At 43.2% G+C, this 18,939-nt stretch overlaps 1 protein-coding gene across 1 annotated transcript in view; it reads right to left on the bottom strand.

Moving 5' to 3' along the window:
- The window catches only part of suz12b (SUZ12 polycomb repressive complex 2 subunit b), an 83,477-nt gene that overhangs the window by 35,856 nt on the left and 28,682 nt on the right, over positions 1 to 18,939 (bottom strand). The window contains exons 4-7 of the mRNA XM_038776928.1: positions 17,174 to 17,242; positions 13,897 to 13,946; positions 7,812 to 7,897; positions 1,741 to 1,972 (exon numbers count right to left, since the gene is read on the bottom strand). Coding sequence (XP_038632856.1) covers positions 1,741 to 1,972; positions 7,812 to 7,897; positions 13,897 to 13,946; positions 17,174 to 17,242 — 437 coding nt within the window. The remainder of the gene's footprint in view (positions 1 to 1,740; positions 1,973 to 7,811; positions 7,898 to 13,896; positions 13,947 to 17,173; positions 17,243 to 18,939) is intronic.

Here is an 18,939-nt window from a genome sequence, read left to right as displayed (position 1 = left end):
CATTGAACATTAGTTCGATGGGGCGTGTGGGTGGGAGGGTTGGGTAGGGGGGCTGTGTGGGTGTTAATGGTAACTATGGGTGATCCCCAATTCATTTTTGTAATTTTGTTTGTGTGAACATGCGGGTTAATGTTTGGGGTTTGGTGGGAGGATGGGATCGTTGTTATTGATATGGGGACTGACATATTTGTTACTGATTATTGTTTACTATTGGTGAGTGTAAATTTGGGAGAAAATGTGAAAAAGGCTTTTTAAATTTTTAAAAACATTTTAAATCGCAATGCCGGCAGCAAGTTCAACCCCATTTACCACACAAGATTGACATGCTGCTTTCCAGGAGCTTGAATAGTCCTTTGTGTGACACTTGTGCCTCAACAGGAACCAGTTATAAACTAGTTCTTCAGAATGTAATTACCGAACAACCTGCAGGCAAGAAACTAAAATTTTTAGTCGACTCCTGGTCAGTATTGTGTCTAAGCTATTCAATAAATCCACGGCCAAGAAAAAAGTAATAAGACTTATCCCTCAAGGAGGCGAGAGAACATAAGAGGTGGGAAACAGTCACTGAAAAACTGACTGGCCCGTTTGATCATCGCAGTTTCCCTGCTCCAAATTACACCCACTGTTGACTCCACACTGAATTACCAAAACAGAATCTGAAAACAAGCACACAACTTCTTACTGCTGGTGGTATCAAAAAGTGGTGGTAATATGGGTTTAAAGGGGCTGGTGAAATAGTGTGTCAAATGAAGTGCAGTGGCTCATACATTCGATACAAGCCTCGCTGAAAAGTAATAGTAAATTGATAGGCACTTAAAATGTTACAGCACGGGTGGCACAGTGGTTAGCACTGTTGCCTCACGACGCCGAGGACCAGGGTTCGATCCTGGCTCCGGGTCTCTGCCCGTGTGGAGTTTGCACATTCTCCCATTCTCCCCATGTCTGCGTGGGTCTCACCCCCACAACCCAAAGATGCGCAGGGTAGCTGGATTGGCCACGCTAAATTGCACCTTAATTGGGAACTTTCAATTTAAAAAACTTTTTTAAAAAAAAATGTTAAGACAGACATCTGTACTCCTGAAAATTATATTAAACTAGTTCTTATAACTTTAAATCCAAGTGCTCTAAATCACTGAAAATGTCTTCACTAAACTATGATTGCTGGTGATCTTGGCCAAAGAAGAAGTTCACACCGGATTTCATGAAGACACCGACCCGTAGATCTGTGGTAGCGCTCACACTTGAAGCGGGAAGCTCTACTAATTTCTACCAGAAAATTTATTTCCCTTTGAATAACCCCCAAAACAAATGTGGTCATTTATCTCCTTTTTTGGGCCTTAATGTGCACAAATTGGCTGTCTGCTTTTCCAAAAATAGTGACTGCAGTTCAAAATGACTTAATCTCAAGTGCTTCACAGCCAATTACAAAAGGTTCTCTATAAAGGTAAAATCTTATTCACTTTCGTAATTTCAAATGTAAAATGGTTTCAATAATGTAATAAACGGCAACATTAAGAATTTGAAGGAATATTTCAACTTTTCAATGGTTCCTTCAACAAGAAAGGTTTCAGCTTCCAAACAAAGGCAAGAACAATTATTGCAGAAAAGATGACATTCAAGTTTTATGAATAAGCAGAATGTTAATGATTTAGTACAGACCAAAGTTTCAATGCTAATAATTTACTAAAGCTTCAACTGGAATGAATATCCCATCCCAGCCTCATGAGAAGCCATACTTACCAATATTTTCATTGATCTCTCCGTTGGTCAGTCCATTCACTTCCCTCCTGCCCGGACGGGTCACTCTGAACAGCAATGAATAGGATTTCACCATATGGCTGTTGCTAGGTTCAAACTCGTTGCTAGGGACTGCTAGAGAAGGACAATTGCCTGGTTTGGATTGGCTGTTGTCTGGGTTCAAAGGCACCTGCTTTTTACCTGTAGGCACTTGCTTGATAGGGCAACTAACATCCTTGAAAAGAGACAAAAAGTTAGTGAACTATCTGCACAAATTGCAACAACACTTGCAAAAATAAAATTACATACTTAAAGCTCACCTATCAAACCAAGACTGCCAAGGCAGCAGCTGTGATGAAAGTTTTGAGCAAGTGGTTTATTGTGGACAACCAATCTTAAATTCTGAAATCCGTGGGCGGGGGTGGGAGGGTGAACAGGAGGACGAGAGAATTCCCAAAATATTCAAGCACATAGATTGTTCCTTTTCCCAATGATATCAGCCGTGACTAGTCAGTTAGGCCCGGTTCTTAAAACAGGTATAGAAACATTTACCCTGTCTGGCCGACATGCGACTCCTTGCTCAACAATATGGTTGGCTCTTAATTGCCACCTGCAAGCCACTCAACTGTTTTCAAGGCGGCTCACAACTATGTTCATACTGGGTCGGCCAATAAATGCTGGCCTTGCCAATGTCGTCCTCATTCTATTAATGAATACCAGAGAGAGACACTGGAAAGTAGTACACATCTTCACATTCAGCAATTTAAAAAGAGGGGAAATCATCTGGTTTTCTTGCTTCTCCTCACTTCTGCAACATCTGTCAGAAAACACATTTGTAGTGACAAGAGGTGAAGACTGCTTTGGGATTGGATTTGACAACATTTTAAGCTCATACACAAAGAAGCACTTGGAACAAGTACCGGGGGATATTGGCATCCATAAAAGTATACCGCAGTAAGAGTTAGTGCATTCAGCAAATTGTGAGAAAAAACATGACTGAAACAGCTTTGTCATTTAGCTGAATAAATGGTTCAATCTCACAATCAGAACTGTTACAGCGCAAGAGGCCATTCAGCCCATGTGTCTGCAACATAATAATAACCGCTTATCGTCACAAGTAGGCTTCATTGAAGTTACTGTGAAAAGCCCCTAGTCGCCTTATTCCGGCGCCTGTTCGGGGAGGCCGGTACGGGAATTGAACCCGCGCTGCTGGTCTTGTTCTGCATTACAAGCCAGCTGTTTAGCCAATGTGCTCCCTCTAAATGAGCATTAGGACTTAGTGTCATTCCCCTGCACCTTGTTTCTATTCAAATAATCGATGGCCCTTGCCTCGATTGAAGATTTAAACAGAAGATTAAACAATTATCTGAAGTCAGTTTAAATACCTTAAAATTATTAAAGCCACATGCATTAGGGCAGCACGGCAGCACAGTGGTTAGCACTGCTGCCAAGGCGCTGAGGATCCGGGTTTGAATCCCGGCCCTGGGTCACTGACCAGTGTGGAGTTTGCACATTCTCCCCGTGTCTGCGTGGGTTTCACCCCCACAACCAAAAAGATGTGCAGGGTAGGTGCTTTGGCCACGCTAAATTGCCCCTTAATTGGAAAAAAAATAATTGGGTCGTCTAAATTTAAACAAAATAAAAAGCCACACGCATTATAACAATATTAGGCGGGAACTGAAGAACCTAGATTGGAGGAGGATGTTTGAGGGTAAATCAACATCTGACATGTGGGAGGCTTTCAAATGTCAGTTGAAAGGAATTCAGGACAGGCATGTTCCTGTACGGAAGAAGGATAAATACCGCAAATTTCAGGAACATAAGAACTAGGAGCAGGAGTAGGCCATCTGGCCCCTCGAGCCTGCTCCACCATTCAATGAGATGATGGCTGATCTTTTGTGGACTCAGCTCCACTTTCCCGTCCGAACACCATAACCCTTAATCCCTTTATTCTTCAAAAAACTATCTATCTTTACCTTAAAAACATTTAATGAAGGAGCCTCAACTGCTTCATTGGGCAAGGAATTCCATAGATTCACAACCCTTTGGGTGAAGAAGTTCCTCCTAAACTCAGTCCTAAATCTACTTCCCCTTATTTTGAGGCTATGCCCCCTACTTCTGCTTTCACCCGCCAGTGGAAACAACCTGCCCGCATCTATCCTATCTATTCCCTTCATAATTTTATGTTTCTATAAGATACCCCCTCATCCTTCTAAATTCCAATGAGTACAGTCCCAGACTACTCAACCTCGCCTCGTAATCCAACCCCTTCAGCTCTGGGATTAACCTAGTGAATCTCCTCTGCACACCCTCCAGTGCCAGTACGTCCTTTCTCAAGTAAGGAGACCAAAACTGAACACAATACTCCAAGTGTGGCCTCACTAACACCTTATACAATTGCAGCATAACCTCCCTAGTCTTAAACTCCATCCCTCTAGCAATGAAGGACAAAATTCCATTTGTTTTCTTAATCACCTGTTGCACCTGTAAACCAACTTTCTGTGACTCATGCACTAGCACACCCAGGTGTCTCTGCACAGCAGCATGCTTTAATATTTTATCATTTAAATAATAATCCCGTTCGCTGTTATTCCTACCAAAATGGATAACCTCACATTTGTCAACATTGTATTCCATCTGCCAGACTCTAGCCCATTCACTTAACCTATCCAAATCCCTCTGCAGACTTCCAGTATCCTCTGCACTTTTCGCTTTACCACTCATCTTAGTGTCATCTGCAAACTTGGACACATTGCCCTTGGTCCCCAACTCCAAATCATCTATGTAAATTGTGAACAATTGTGGGCCCAACACAGATCCCTGAGGGACACCACTAGCTACTGAGCCAACCAGAGAAAACACCCATTAATCCCCACTCTGCTTTCTATTAATTAACCAATCCTCTATCCATGCTACTACATTACCCTTAATGCCATGCATCTTTATCTTATGCAGCAACCTTTTGTGTGGCACCTTGTCAAAGGCTTTCTGGAAATCCAGATATACCACATCCATTGTCTCCCCGTTATCTACTGCACTGGTAATGTCCTCAAAAAATTCCACTAAATTAGTTAGGCATGACCTGCCCATTATGAACCCATGCTGCGTCTGCCCAATGGGACAATTTCTATCCAGATGCCTCGCTATTTCTTCCTTGATGATAGATTCCAGCATCTTCCCTACTACCGAAGTTAAGCTCACTGGCCTATAATTTCCCGCTTTCTGCCTTCCTCCTTTTTCAAACAGTGGTGTCACGTTTGCTAATTTCCAATCCACTGGGACCACCCCAGAGTCTAGTGAATTTTGGTAAATCATCACAAGTGCATCTGCAATTTCCCTAGCCATCTCTTTTAGCACTCTGGGATGCATTCCACCAGGGCCAGGAGACTTGTCTACCTTTAGCCCCATTAGCTTGCCCATCACTACCTCCTTAGTGAGAACAATCCATCAAGGTCCTCACCTATCATAGCCTCATTTCTATCAGTCACTGGCATGTTATTTGTGTCTTCCACTGTGAAGACCGACCCAAAAAACCTGTTCAGTTCCTCAGCCATTTCCTCATCTCCCATTATTAAAACTTCCTTCTCATCCTCTGAAGGACCAATATTTACCTTAGCCACCTTGGATAACAAGAAATATTGTAGGCCTTGTCAAAATGAAAAGAAGAGGCATTTGTCAGGGCTGGAAGGCTGGGAACAGACAAAGCCTGTGTGGAATACAAGGAAAGTAGGAAGGAACTTAAGCAAGGAGTCAGGAGGGCTAGAAGAGGTCACGAAAAGTCATTGGCAAAGAGGGTTAAGGAAAATCCACCAGACAAAGCCTGTGTGGAATATAAGGAAAGTAGGAAGGAACTTAAGCAAGGAGTCAGGAGGGCTAGAAGAGGTCACGAAAAGTCATTGGCAAAGAGGGTTAAGGAAAATCCCACGGCTTTTTACACGTACATAAAAAGCAAGAGGGTAGCCAGGGAAAAGGTTGTCCCACTGAAGGATAGACAAGGGAATCTGTATGTGGAGCCAGAAGAAATGGGAGAGGTACTAAATGAATACTTTGCATCAGTATTCACCAAAGAGAAGGAATTGGTGGATGTTGAGTCTGGAGAAGGGGGTGTAGATAGCCTGGGTCACATTGAGATCCAAAAAGACGAGGTGTTGGGTGCCTTAAAAAATATTACGTAGATAAGTCCCCAGGGCCGGATGGGATCTACTCCAGAATACTGAAGGAGGCTAGAGAGGAAATTGCTGAGGCCTTGACAGAAATCTTTGGATCCTCACTGTCTTCAGGTGATGTCCCGGAGGACTGGAGAATAGCCAATGTTGTCCCTTTGTTTAAGAAGAGTAGCAAGGATAATCCAGGGACTACAGGCCGGTGAGCCTTAAGTCAGTGGTAGGGAAATTACTGGAGTGAATTCTTCAAGACAGGATCTACTCCCATTTGGAAACAAGTGGACGTATTAGTGAGAGGCAGCATGGTTTTGTGAAGGGGAGGTCATCTCTCACTAACTTGATAGAGTTTTTTGAAGAGATCACAAAGATGATTGATGCAGGTAGGGCAGTGGATGTTGTCTATGTGGACTTCAGTAAGGTCTTTGACAAGGTCCCTCATGGTAGACTGGTACAAAAAGTGAAGTCACACGGGATCAGGGTGAGCTGGCAAGGTGGATACAGAACTGGCTAGGTCATAGAAGGCAGAGAGTAGCAATGGAAGGGAGCTTTTCAAATTGGAGGGCTGTGACTAGTGGTGTTCCACAGGGATCAGTGCTGGGACCTTTGCTGAACATAGTATATATAAATGATTTGGAGGAAAATGTAACTGGTCTGCTTAGTAAGTTTGCAGACGACACAAAGGTAGGTGGAATTGCGGATAGCGATGAGGACTGTCAGAGGATACAGCAGGATTTTGATCGTTTGGAGACTTGGGCAGAGATGACAGATGGAGTTTAATCCGGACAAATGTGAGGTAATGCATTTTGGAAGGTCTAATGCAGGTAGGGAATATACAGTGAATGGTAGAACCCTCAAGAGTATTGAAAGTCAGAGAGATCTAGGTGTACAGGTCCACAGGTCGCTGAAAGGGGCAACACAGGTGGAGAAGGTAGTCAAGAAGGCATACGGCATGCTTGCCTTCATTGGCCGGGGCATTGAGTATAAGAATTGGCAAGTCATGTTGCAGCTGTACAGAACCGTAGTTGGGCCACACTTGGAGTATAGTGTTCAATTCTGGTCGCCACACTACCAGAAGGATGTGGAGGCTTTAGAGAGAGTGCAGAAGAGATTTACCAGGATGTTGCCTGGTATGGAGGGCATTAGCTATGAGGAGCGGTTGAATAAACTCGGTTTGTTCTCACTGGAACAATGGAGGCTGAGGGGCGACCTGATAGAGATCTACAAAATTATGAGGGGCATAGACAGAGTAGATAGTCAGAGGCTTTTCCCCAGGGTAGAGGGGTCAGTTACTAGGGGGCATAGGTTTAAGGTGCGAGGGACAAGGTTTAGAGGAGATGTACGAGGCATTTTTTTTTCATTTTTTTTAAACAGAGGGTAGTGGGTGCCTCGAACTCGCTGCCGGAGGAGGTGGTGGAAGCAGGGACGATAGTGACATTTATGGAGCGTCTTGACAAATACATGAATGGGATGGGAATAGAGGGATATGGACCCAGCAAGTGTAGAAGATTTTATTTTAGACGGGCAGCATGGTCAGCACCGGCTTGGAGGGCTGAAGGGCCTGTTCCTGTGCTGTACTTTTCTTTATTCTTTTGTTCTTTGTATTAAAGCAACTTTGCCTCCGATTATGGTGACTTCAGGTAATTGTGTAGTTGAAATTTCTGTTTCAATGTTAAATCGAGGCAAGGGCCTTCAATAATTTGAATAGAAACAATCAATCCATTGAGGAAGCTCCCTCCCTGAGCTGCCAGAAAGTTAAGTCAAGCAAAACATTACATTGCGTTATTTATTTATCCTCAAATACCTTCACCAGAATTGGAGATTAAGTTTATAAAGCTGTTCCAGTTTTCACTACCCAATATACAATGATACAAGCATCCCAGGTTAAGGTAATTAAAGATCTCTATACTCTACCTTACGTTTTTTGTGACAGACTTTAACAAGTAGCACCTCCAGGGATACAGAATTTTGTTCGTTCTCTGAGTTTTGAGATGGCTTTTCTATATAAAAAAAAATTCAAACAGAGTTAAAAGTTCCAATTCATTAAGGTACAATGCAATTTCATCTAAATATGGTACTGTTCTACGATTTATATCCGAGGAAAGACTAAAAGTAGCTTATGCTACTAAAATATATAATTCAAGTGGAATTAATACAAAAACTTGTTCATGGGGAGGTGGTGGCGTAGTGGTATTGTCACTGGACCAGTGATCCAGAGACTCAAGAGTATAAATCCTGCCACTGTAGATGGTGAAACTTGAATTCAATTAAAAAACAAAATCTGGGGCAGCACGGTGGCGCAGTGGGTTAGCCCTGTTGCCTCATGGTGCCGAGGTCCCAGGTTCGATCCTGGCTCTGGGTCACTGTCTGTGTGGAGTTTGCACATTCTCCCCGTGTTTGCGTGGGTTTCGCCCCCACAACCCCAAAAGATGTGCAGGGTAGGTGGATTGGCCATGCTAAATTGCCCCTTAATTGGAATAAAAATGAATTGGGTACTCTAAATTTTAAAAAAAAACAAAAAAAAACAAACAAAATCTGGAATTAAAAGTCTAGTGATGGCCATGAAACCACTGTTTTAAAAAAAAAATTTAGAATGCCCAATTCATTTTTTTCAATTAAGGGGCAATTTAGCATGGCCAATCCACCTACCCGGCACATCTTTTAGGGCGTGGGGGTGAAACCCACACAAACACGGGGAGAATGTACAAACTCCTCATGGACAGTGACCCAGAGCCGGGATCAAACCTGGGACCTCGGCGCTGTGAGACAGCGGTGCTAATCACTGCGTCAATGTGCTGCCCACCATGGAACCATTGTCAATTGTCGTAAAAACCCATCTGGTTCAGAACTAATTTAGATTGCAACATGTTGATTACTCAGTGGCAAATTTAGAACAGGAAATCTGCCCTACAGCAATGTAGTTGACTCTTAACTGCCCCTCAAGGGCAAATAAAGATGGGCAATAAATGCTGGCACAGCCAGCGACGCCCATGTCCCATGAATGAATTTTTAAAATGTTGCAACACAGATCAGAACACAAGGTCATACCCGCCATTCCACAGCAAATTAAATTTCTGCTGAGACATAAGGTCACAGGAGCAGAATTAGGCCATTCAGCCCATCGAGTCTGCTCCGCCATTCAATCATGGCTGATATGTTTCTCATCTCCATTCTTCCTTCTTCCCATAACCCATGAACCGTCAAACAGTATTAAATGTAAGGCTGGCACTTGCACACACAAAAAAGAAAGTTACCATAGTCACCCCTCTTGCAACTCCTAGCTGAACTGTAGAGGGATATTGGCAAAGTAACAGGTTCCCTATATCTCTTTGCCCGGATGATGCTGTAACCTGGGAGGCCAGAAACTATTTTAGATTGTAATATGCTGACTACTCAGTGGCAAATTTAGAGCAGGATTGCCCAATTTAATGCTGAAATAAAAGATATAATGACACTGCATTCCATTCTGAACTAATTCTTAACGCCAGGAAGTTTCAAGTGCGATTTATTATACTTTAGCTTAGATTTGCAGACCTTTGCAATTGCTGCAATGTATTTAAATCTGCAGAAATAAAGAACAGCTTTATTAGGAACAGAGAGTGAAAAGGACACAGCTCACCCATTAGAAACAACATTTAATAATGCTATTGAAAACTAATTTCTATTTAACGCAACACTTTAGGAGAAAATTTGTCAAGTACTTTTCCAATGAGCAAGTTGGGCCACAATGAAGGACATGGAGTACATTGCAGGTCTGTATTTAATTAGCTTAATTAAGGCAAAGTAACTGTAGGGACATTAAGAAAGTGCCCAGTTATTTCTAACAGGTTAAACTCCTGCCAGAACTTGATGGACATACAAGGAAAGCTTGGGCTTGGTTAATACACCCGTGTGTTTAACCTCTGGCAGCATTCTATCCAGTGAATGACGACAATTAAATGGGATAGGGAGTAACTACCTGTTCAGGTCACCATATGGGATCAGGAAAACAGATATCGGCTCAGATAAATGGGGTATGTCATCATGCAAAAGGGCCCAGCCTACCATTAGGAAATAGGCACATTCAGTGGGCTGACTTCTCAACTGTAGCATAGGTCATATGGTTAACTGACCAGACAGGGGGGGGTAAAGACAACCTGGTCTACAAATGCCGATTATACTTTCTTATGGCTGAAAGTTAAAGATGTTGCATACACAATTCGGTACATCATTAATGATTACTTAGTATACCATACATCACTGCTCTGCTGAGCCGGTTAAATGACCTCGGGGAGGCGTTGAAGTCACAAAGCTACTGCCAAGGGAAAGACTGTTCCAACCATTGATTAAGAACCTAACCTGGAGCTTAACTTTGTGCTGCAGGGAGTTGTAACTAAACTTGTCCAGGGAAATCAGATTAATATTTCCCCAATGCACTCAAGTTCCTTCACCCTTTGGATCAATTCTCAAGACACACAGCAGAGGGGCAGCACGGTGGCCTAGTGGTTAGCACAACCGCCTCACGGCGCTGAGGTCCCAGGTTCGATCCCGGCTCTGGGTCACTGTCCGTGTGGAGTTTGCACATTCTCCCTGTGTCTGCGTGGGTTTCGCACCCACAACCCAAAAATGTGCAAAGTAGGTGGATTGGCCACGCTAAATTGCCCCTTAATTGGAAAAAATAATTGGCTAATCTAAATTTATATAAAAAAAAGACACACAGCAGCTCCTGCATGCCTGGATTCACTGGATTTGTGATCAGATTATCGGTTTACTGGAAACCTGTGACAAACAATGTGCATCTTATCACAATGGAGCACCACTCTGCAAATATACAAGATCAACCAAAACTGCCATGATTCGCAAAACAAGAATGTTGACACATTAAAATACCAACTGGAAACCTCCTTTAGTTAAGTACAGTAGTCCCCCGTTATACCACGCTCCGCGATATACGGCGGGGGGGGGGCTTATGGACCCCAACTTACTTGACTCATTTTAAACACTTTTTGAAACAGCACCTTTTTTAGCTGCGATGATTAGCCGCGATGATTAGACCGATTAGCAGCGATGATTACCCGCGATGATTACTGTAGAACGATTAGCCGCGATGAGTAGCCGTGACCGATTAGCCCGATTACCCAGCCATAAAAGGGATACCTTTTCCAGTGCAGGTATCTTCGAGTTCAGTTACTGTCGTTCAAAATGTTTAAGCGCAAGTCTTACACAGTGAAGCAAAAGATACATTTGATAGACCGGCCTCGAAACGGGGAAACAAAGGCAAAATTATCCAGAGAGACTGGTGTACCAGAGTCAACCCTCCGTGGGTGGGTGAAAGATGAGCCCAATTTAAGAACATATGTTGGGACAGTTTCTCAGAGTGAAGGGCTTACCAGGAAAAAGGCAAGGAACGCTAGTGACATTAACTTGGAGAAGGCTGTGTTCACCTGGTTTGTCCAGGAACAGTCTGGTGGCACCCCCCTATCTCGACCTATGATCAGGACTCAGGCTGAGAAGTTCCATCACCAGCTCCACCCAGAGGACAGCAATTTCGTAGCCAGCAAGGGTTGGCTCCATCGGTTCCAGAAAAGACATGGGATAGGTGCAATTACCATCAGTGGTGAACAGAGATCCGCCGACTCAGGAGCAGCAGCAGCCTTTCCCGACATCCTCAAGAACTACATGGTGCAAGAGGAGCTGACCCCAGAGCAACTCTACAATGCAGATGAGTCAGGGCTCTACTGGAAGATGCTGCCTGACAAGACCCTAGCTGTCAAGGATGATGCCCACAAGACTCTGGGGTACAAGCAAGCCAAGAACAGGCTCACCATCCTGTTTGCCAGCAATGCCACGGGAACACACAAGCTGAAGCCATTGATTGTGGGCAAATTCAAGTCTCCTAGATGCTTTCACCACATCAACATGGATAACCTACCCATTACCTACAGGAACTCTGGCAAAGCCTGGATGACAGCTTCTTTATTTGAGGAGTGGTTCTTCAAGTTCTTCGTACCCAGTGTCAGGGACCACCTTAGTGCCCGTAACTTACCGCAGAAGGCCACATTCCTACTGGACAACTGCTCAGCCCACCCTCAGGGAGATGTTCTCAAGACCAGGGACGGGCAGATCCAAGTGCTCTATCTCCCAAAGAACACCACCAGCAAGATCCAGCCATGTGATGCTGGCATCATTCAGACCTTCAAGTCTGTATACAAAAAGGAACTGATCCTGGAAATGATAGACTCTCCTCTCACTGTCCCAGATTACCTGAAAGCCATCACCATCAAGGATGCCTGTTATCTGGCAGGGAAGGCCTGGGGAGCTGTGACGGAGAAGACCATCGCCAACTGCTGGAACAAGGCCCTAGGAGCAGCACTCCCACGACCCCAACATTACCCGGATGAAGAGGACTTCGTAGGCTTTACTGAAGCAGAGATCAGGGCAGCTGAGGAGAGGCTAGAGAACCACCTGGATGAGAACCTAACACTCCAGGATTGGGTGAACAGGTGGGCAGCAGCAGAGGACGACAAGGCACCCGCAGAAACATTCACAGAGGAGGAGATCATCGACCAGGTCACCCAAGAGGAGGCAGAAGAAGAAGAACCACCCCAGCCCACAGTGGCAAAGAGCCACTCGGATGCCATCACGCACCTGAAGTGGCTCATAGCATACACAGAGCAGCAAGACTTCGACCCGATATACATCCTACACCTGAAGAACCTCCAGAGGCAAGCACAAGTCAAGATGAGGAAGGGGATGTGCCAGAAGAAACTCAGACTTTTTAAAATGATTTTTTAAAATATGCTTGTAAGTACAATTTTAAGTATATTATTGTATGTATATATTATTGTATATATTTTAATAAATTTAAAACTTGATTTAAGACTTGAACGAACTTTGATGTTTTTTTATTTAAAACGCCCTTCCAGTCAGCAATGTTCAGCATAGTCAGCGATGTTTCCTCTCGTTCATTCATTTGGATATCCGCCATCTTGGATATCCACGGCTCGGATACAACGCGGGCGGCTGTCTTGGACCCGAACACCCGCGGTATAACGGGGGACTACTGTACTACTGTTGGTTGGTCACTTTGTTGCCCATTTTATTCATTGGTTTGTCGCTTTGTTGCCCATTGTATTCATTGGTTTCTACCACATTATTCTTTTGCCATCATCGCCCCACAATTCCTGCAGATGTCTAAGATATTAACACCAGTCACTTATCTCAAAACTGCCTTCTTCCACTGAGGAAACAGTAGCATATTCAATTGCACAGTGGTGGGCCTGACTCTGTACTCTTACCCTCATACATCATCTACTTTCATGGGTCATGGGATAGCGATCCAAACTTCTTTTTAGTTCCAGGAGCACCAATACTACTGAGGATCTGGCTGAACCAAGCAGAAACTTCAGACCCTCATGGCTCAGCTACTCACTGCCTTAACCAGCAAAACAGTTGCAAAAACTTACTTAACTTGTCTTTAAGAATTGTTCGCCAACTTCCCAAAGGAATACATGCACACCGTCGAACTGAATGCAGTTTTATATGGAAAATAATTATTAAAAACTGGCAGTTTAGTTATAAAATGGCACTGTAGATGGCTACTTCCAGACCATACATAACAGATAGGATTTAATTCCAGCCACACGGCAAGTCCATATTCTAAGGTTACCAATCATAAGGGAATGAAGAGATTCATCTACTCCCAGTGAGCTAACCAGGCGACACATTAATAAATAGTGGGCTTGTTCTGTTTAATGCCACGAGTGAGACATCTGTACAGCTATGCATCATTTTTTCATTTGCCATACAGTAAAGTTGGTTAAGCATGACCTTTAGCATGAAAACAATGACAGAAAAATGAAGCACCTCTCCTCCATCTGCCTCCACAAAAAAGATGAGGAGACATATTATACAAAGACACAGTAGGCGGAATGGTATGGGATTGCAATCTATTACTAATTGAGCAATACCACTTAACCAGCAACTTCCCTGTATCCAACAGTATAATCAACATACATACCGTTTTTATGGAAGAAACCAGTAAATGTAAGTTGCAGATGAGCTGTCAAACTGGAGAGAAATTGAAAAAATTAATTTCCTTGCAGTTCAGAAATGTTTGTACACAAGCAGCAACTCATTACATAAACACAGCCACTCAGTGCAATCCACCTTACTAGGTGATTCACTTTGTAATAGCACCAACAGCTGGCTTTGCAACTCTAACTTGATACTAACAGGGTTCTGCACTCACTCCACATAACCAATTACAAGTACATTTGGCAAGTATAAAAAATAATTATATAGTTAGTAGTCCAATAGGAACTCCAGATAAATTCCTGTTAATTTAGTTGCCCCATCTACCCAATGTATACATCACAAAGGAATAGGCTGGCCTCAAGCAATGAGGTCAGTCACACTGGCCAGATGCCAAGGTAGGAAAGTTTAGGTACCGGAGGGATTAGCTTTGGTCCAATCGCACATGCTTCGTGGTGTAGATTTAACTACTTCATAGAAAGATGGTGAACACGTGGAACAGACTGTCCAGTGAGGCAGTGGAGATATGATATATGCACAAATGCCGGACAGAGTTTTCTTGTTTTTAAACAAAATAAATAAATTTATGGTTCAAGAGAATATACTCTATGATTGTTTAACCAAAGAGGAGCTAGTCGACTTGCAAGTCTTTTTCCAAGTTTCAATACTTAACAAGCCAATTGTCCATTAAGTTTTATCAAGTCCTGATCAAAATGATAATATAATCTTTATTAGTGCCACAAGTAGGCTTACATTAACACTGCAATGAAGTTTGCTGAAAATCCCCTAGTCGCCACACTCCGGCGTCTGTTTGGGTACACAGAGGGAGAATTCAGAATGTCCAATTCACCTAACAAGCACGTCTTTCAGGACTTGTGGGAAGAAACCGGAGAACCCGGAGGAAACCCGCGCAGACACGGGGAGAACGTGCAGACTCAGCACAGACAGTGACCCAAGCCGAGAATCGAACCCAGATTCCTGGCGCTGTGAAGCAACAGTGCTAACGTATGCCTTTATTCACATTTCAATTCTTGTCTTTCCTTGGTTTTCCGCAAATTCACCATCATAACAGCTCTCCACCTGGACTCCCTTTTCCACCTTTGCATCCATAATCATCAGTTTGAGGAAAATTAACTGTAAACTATACCGTGTATTTAAGTTATGAAAATGTAAAATTAACAGTGAGGAAAACCGGATTGGATCTTGACCCACTTTTGATTATTAAAAACAAAATCAGCACATGGATCACGCTTTCAAATCAAAAGCAACTTGGAATATTGCGCACAATTCTGCTCGCCACCCTACCAGAAGGATATGGAGGCCTTTGGAGAGGGTGCAGAGGAGGTTTACCAGGATGTTGTCTGGTCTGGAGGGTGTTGGCTCCACGGAGAGGCGGAATAGACTCAGACTGTTTTCATTAGAACGACGGAGGTTGAGGATGACCCGATAGAGGTCTACAAGATTATGAGGGGCATGGATAGAGTGGATGGGTAGGCACTCTTTCCCAGGGTGGAGTGGTCAGTCACCAGGGGGCATTGGTTTAAGGTCCGTTGGGCAAAGTTTAGAGGAGATGTGTGAGGCAGGCTTTTTTTGTTTTTGTTTTTTTACACAGAGGGTGGTGAGTGCCTGGAACGCGTTGCCAGGTGAAGTTGTGGAAGCAAATACATTAACAGCGCTCAAAGGGCATTTTGACAAATACACGGATAGGATGGGTATTGAGGGATACAGCACTAGGAAGTGTTGAGGGTTTGGCCAAGAGTGGTATCATGACCGGTATAGGCTTGGAGGGTCGAAGGGCCTATTCCTGTGCTGCATTGTTCTTTGTTGAATGACGAGACGTAAATTTCTGGAGTGTACTTCCAAGCTCTAAATTGATTCGTTCCAATCAAGAAAATTAGTTTCAGAAATGGTGTGATGCATGCAGAAAATTTAATTCTGTACTCCTAACTTTCTTTACTTACCCCAAAGCATTAACAAGAGGGGTACGGTTCACACATATACTACCCACACATATTTGACAGAAAGCATCAACAGTCTCCAGTCTAAAGATATCACAGCCATTTCTGTCCTTGAACATGTTCAGGAGGCACGGTGGCGCAGTGGTTAGCACTGCTGCCTCAAGGCACCGAGGACCCATGTTCGATCCCGGCCCCGGATCGCTGTGTGTGTGGAGTTTGTACATTCTCCACGTGTCTGCGTGGGTCTCACCCCCACAACCCAAAGATGTGCAGGGTAGGTGGATTGGCCATGCTAATTTGCCCCTTAATTGAAAAAATATTTCTTTTTAAATGAACATGTTCAATTTTGTCCAGGGAGATTGCTTAGGTTCCACAACACAATGTCTAGTTTTCAGCCTATTGCCAGAAGGACAAAATAATTTTTAATCACTGATGCATTATTGCACAACCTCAGACCTACCAATTATGTACGGTGTTTTTTAAGCTGACAGCAACAACCAGAACAATGCTCCATTTTCAAAGGGCCACACGGCTAATTAATTGCTAATTACTAGAGACAAAGGGAATTTCAGCCATCGTTGATAATCTATTTTTTAAAATAAGCAATTACTTCATATAGTAAAAATGTTTCAGTTACACACAATATGGCAATGAAATGTGAACATTTGGCAACAGAAAACTAAAAAAGTATGTCAAGCTTTTTTAAAACAAAATCCCACCGGCATTTTCAATTAGTGGGGATAATTCATAATTTGATTATACCCTGGAGTGGTTGATCATTAAGCTACATTTTTGCTATTCAAAATTACAAAACATAATTTTTAGCTTAAAAACATTTTGACCTGAAAAATAATGGGTCAGATGTGTTTGAGACCATAATTTGAATCACGTTTTCATAAATAAAACTGGCAATTGCCAGCTACAAAATATTACACGTGGAGAATGTATTATGTATAACAAAGGAAAATTATTCCCCAATTATCCAGAGTTGCAGCCTATACACTGTTCCCACTGGTTGTTAATTAACTCCTGACTGAGGGGTTTGCCACCCGATTAAGCACATTTTGCCACTCGACAGATTTGGCAAACCAATGGTCGAATGGTTCCTTCTCTTGACAACCTGTTTTCGCTCTCTTCCCCACCACTGACTAATTTCGATCACCTCTGCAGAAAGCTGGTGGAAAACACTATATAGATCCAATAACAGTAGGCTGGATGTACAGGTAAAGTTCCAGTGAATTAAGGGTCAAGCAACACCTCATAACAAAATGCACAATATTTTCACGAGTTATAAAACCAACTTACCTGGGAGATTCCTGCTCTCCCCTCATCTTCTCCACTTTGGCCAATATATCGTTCACTTTAAAGGTTTTCCTGCAGAAATTTTAAATAAATATATATATATATATATTAGCATCAGCTGTTGACACAGAAAGTTAACTAGGCTACTAAATCTTGATGGTGAAACTTCTACTAATTACTGTATTTACCACTCCACTTTTGTTCGCCAGTTTGAACAGTACCACTTGAAAGAAAATACTTGCATTTATAGAATGCCTTTTGTGGCCACAGGACGTGCCAAAGTGCTTTATGGCCAACAAGTAATTCTGCAACATAGGAAACAAGGCGGCCAATTTCTCCATGGCCAACTCCTTAAAAAGTGTGATCACAGATAACGATTTTTACAATGTTGATTGAGGTACAAATACTGACCAGGATACCAAGGATAACTCCCTTGCTCTTCTCTGAAATAGTGTTTTGGGATCTTTTACACCCACGTATGGGCAAATGGGGCCTCAGTTCAACATGCAAAGCCAGCAGCTCCAAATCAAAGCAAACTGCAAATACTACAAGTCTGAAACAAAAATAGAAAATGCTAGAAACACAGATAAGTTGGCATCTATGGATGAAAGATAGGTAATATTTCAGAGTCCATCAGAGCTGATTAGCACAATTTACAAATGGAATTTACAACTTGTTGCAAGTGAGATAACATTTCAACCCTCTGGGTAGAGAATTCCAAAGATTCACAACCCTGTAATTTCTCATCTCAGTTCTGAATGATAAGCCTCTTATCCAGAGACCATGCCTCCATATTTTAGCCTCTTAAACCAGCAGAAACAATCACTCAACCTCGACCCTAACAAGTCCCTTAAGAATTTTGTAGGTTATAATGAGCTCATCTCTAATCTTCTGAATGGAAGAACATAAGTCCAACTTACTTAACCTATCATAGAAAACCCCTCAGCCCATCCAGCAAACCTTTGCTGTACGTCCTCCAAATGAAAGTACATCCTCTTAAATGTGGGATGCCAAAACTGCACAGGATTCTAGAGATGGTCTCCCCAATACCAACATGTCTTTACCTTTGTGCTCCAATCCCCTTGCTAGGAAGGCCAATAAACCATTTGCTTTCCTAATTGCTTGCTGCACAAAGGAACTTTCTGTATTCCATGTACAAGCACACCCAAGTCTCTTTGGAACATCAACACTGACAAGTTTCGATGAGGCACTTCTTGGAGGGGCTGAATTTCCCAAAGGTGTACGGGGAGCTGGTAGAGGGAAGGGGGCCCCGATCGGGTTGGAAGAGATAGTGGAGGATCTGAAGGCCATGCAGTCGGGTAATACCCCGGGGCCAGACGGATACCCAGTGGAGTTTTATAAAAAGTTCTCTGGGATATTGGGGCCAGTGTTGATGAGGATGTTCAATGAGGCAAGGGAAAGAGGGGTGCTGCTCCTGACGATGTCGCAGGCCACAATTTCGCTGATTCTGAAGCAGGACAAGGATTAGGAGCTGTGTGGGTCCCACAGGCCGATATCCCTGTTCAACGTGGATGCCAAATTGCTGGCCAAAATTTTGTCCTCCAGGATTGAGGATTGTGTTCCAAACGTTATTGGGGAGGACCAGACGGGATTTGTTAAGGGTAGGCAGTTGGTGGCCAATGTAAGAAGGTTGTGAAACGTGATCATGATGCCCCGGAACGTAGGGAGATGGAGGTAGTGATCGCAATGGATGCAGAAAGGGCTTTTGATCGGGTAGAATGGGATTATCTGTGGGAGATGCTGGAATG

This window comes from Scyliorhinus canicula, chromosome 18 (genome assembly GCF_902713615.1).
Source record: "Scyliorhinus canicula chromosome 18, sScyCan1.1, whole genome shotgun sequence".
NCBI classification, from domain to species: domain Eukaryota; kingdom Metazoa; phylum Chordata; class Chondrichthyes; order Carcharhiniformes; family Scyliorhinidae; genus Scyliorhinus; species Scyliorhinus canicula.
The sequence above is the reverse complement of the archived record's forward strand: the minus strand, read 5'-3'. Positions and strand labels throughout refer to the sequence as shown.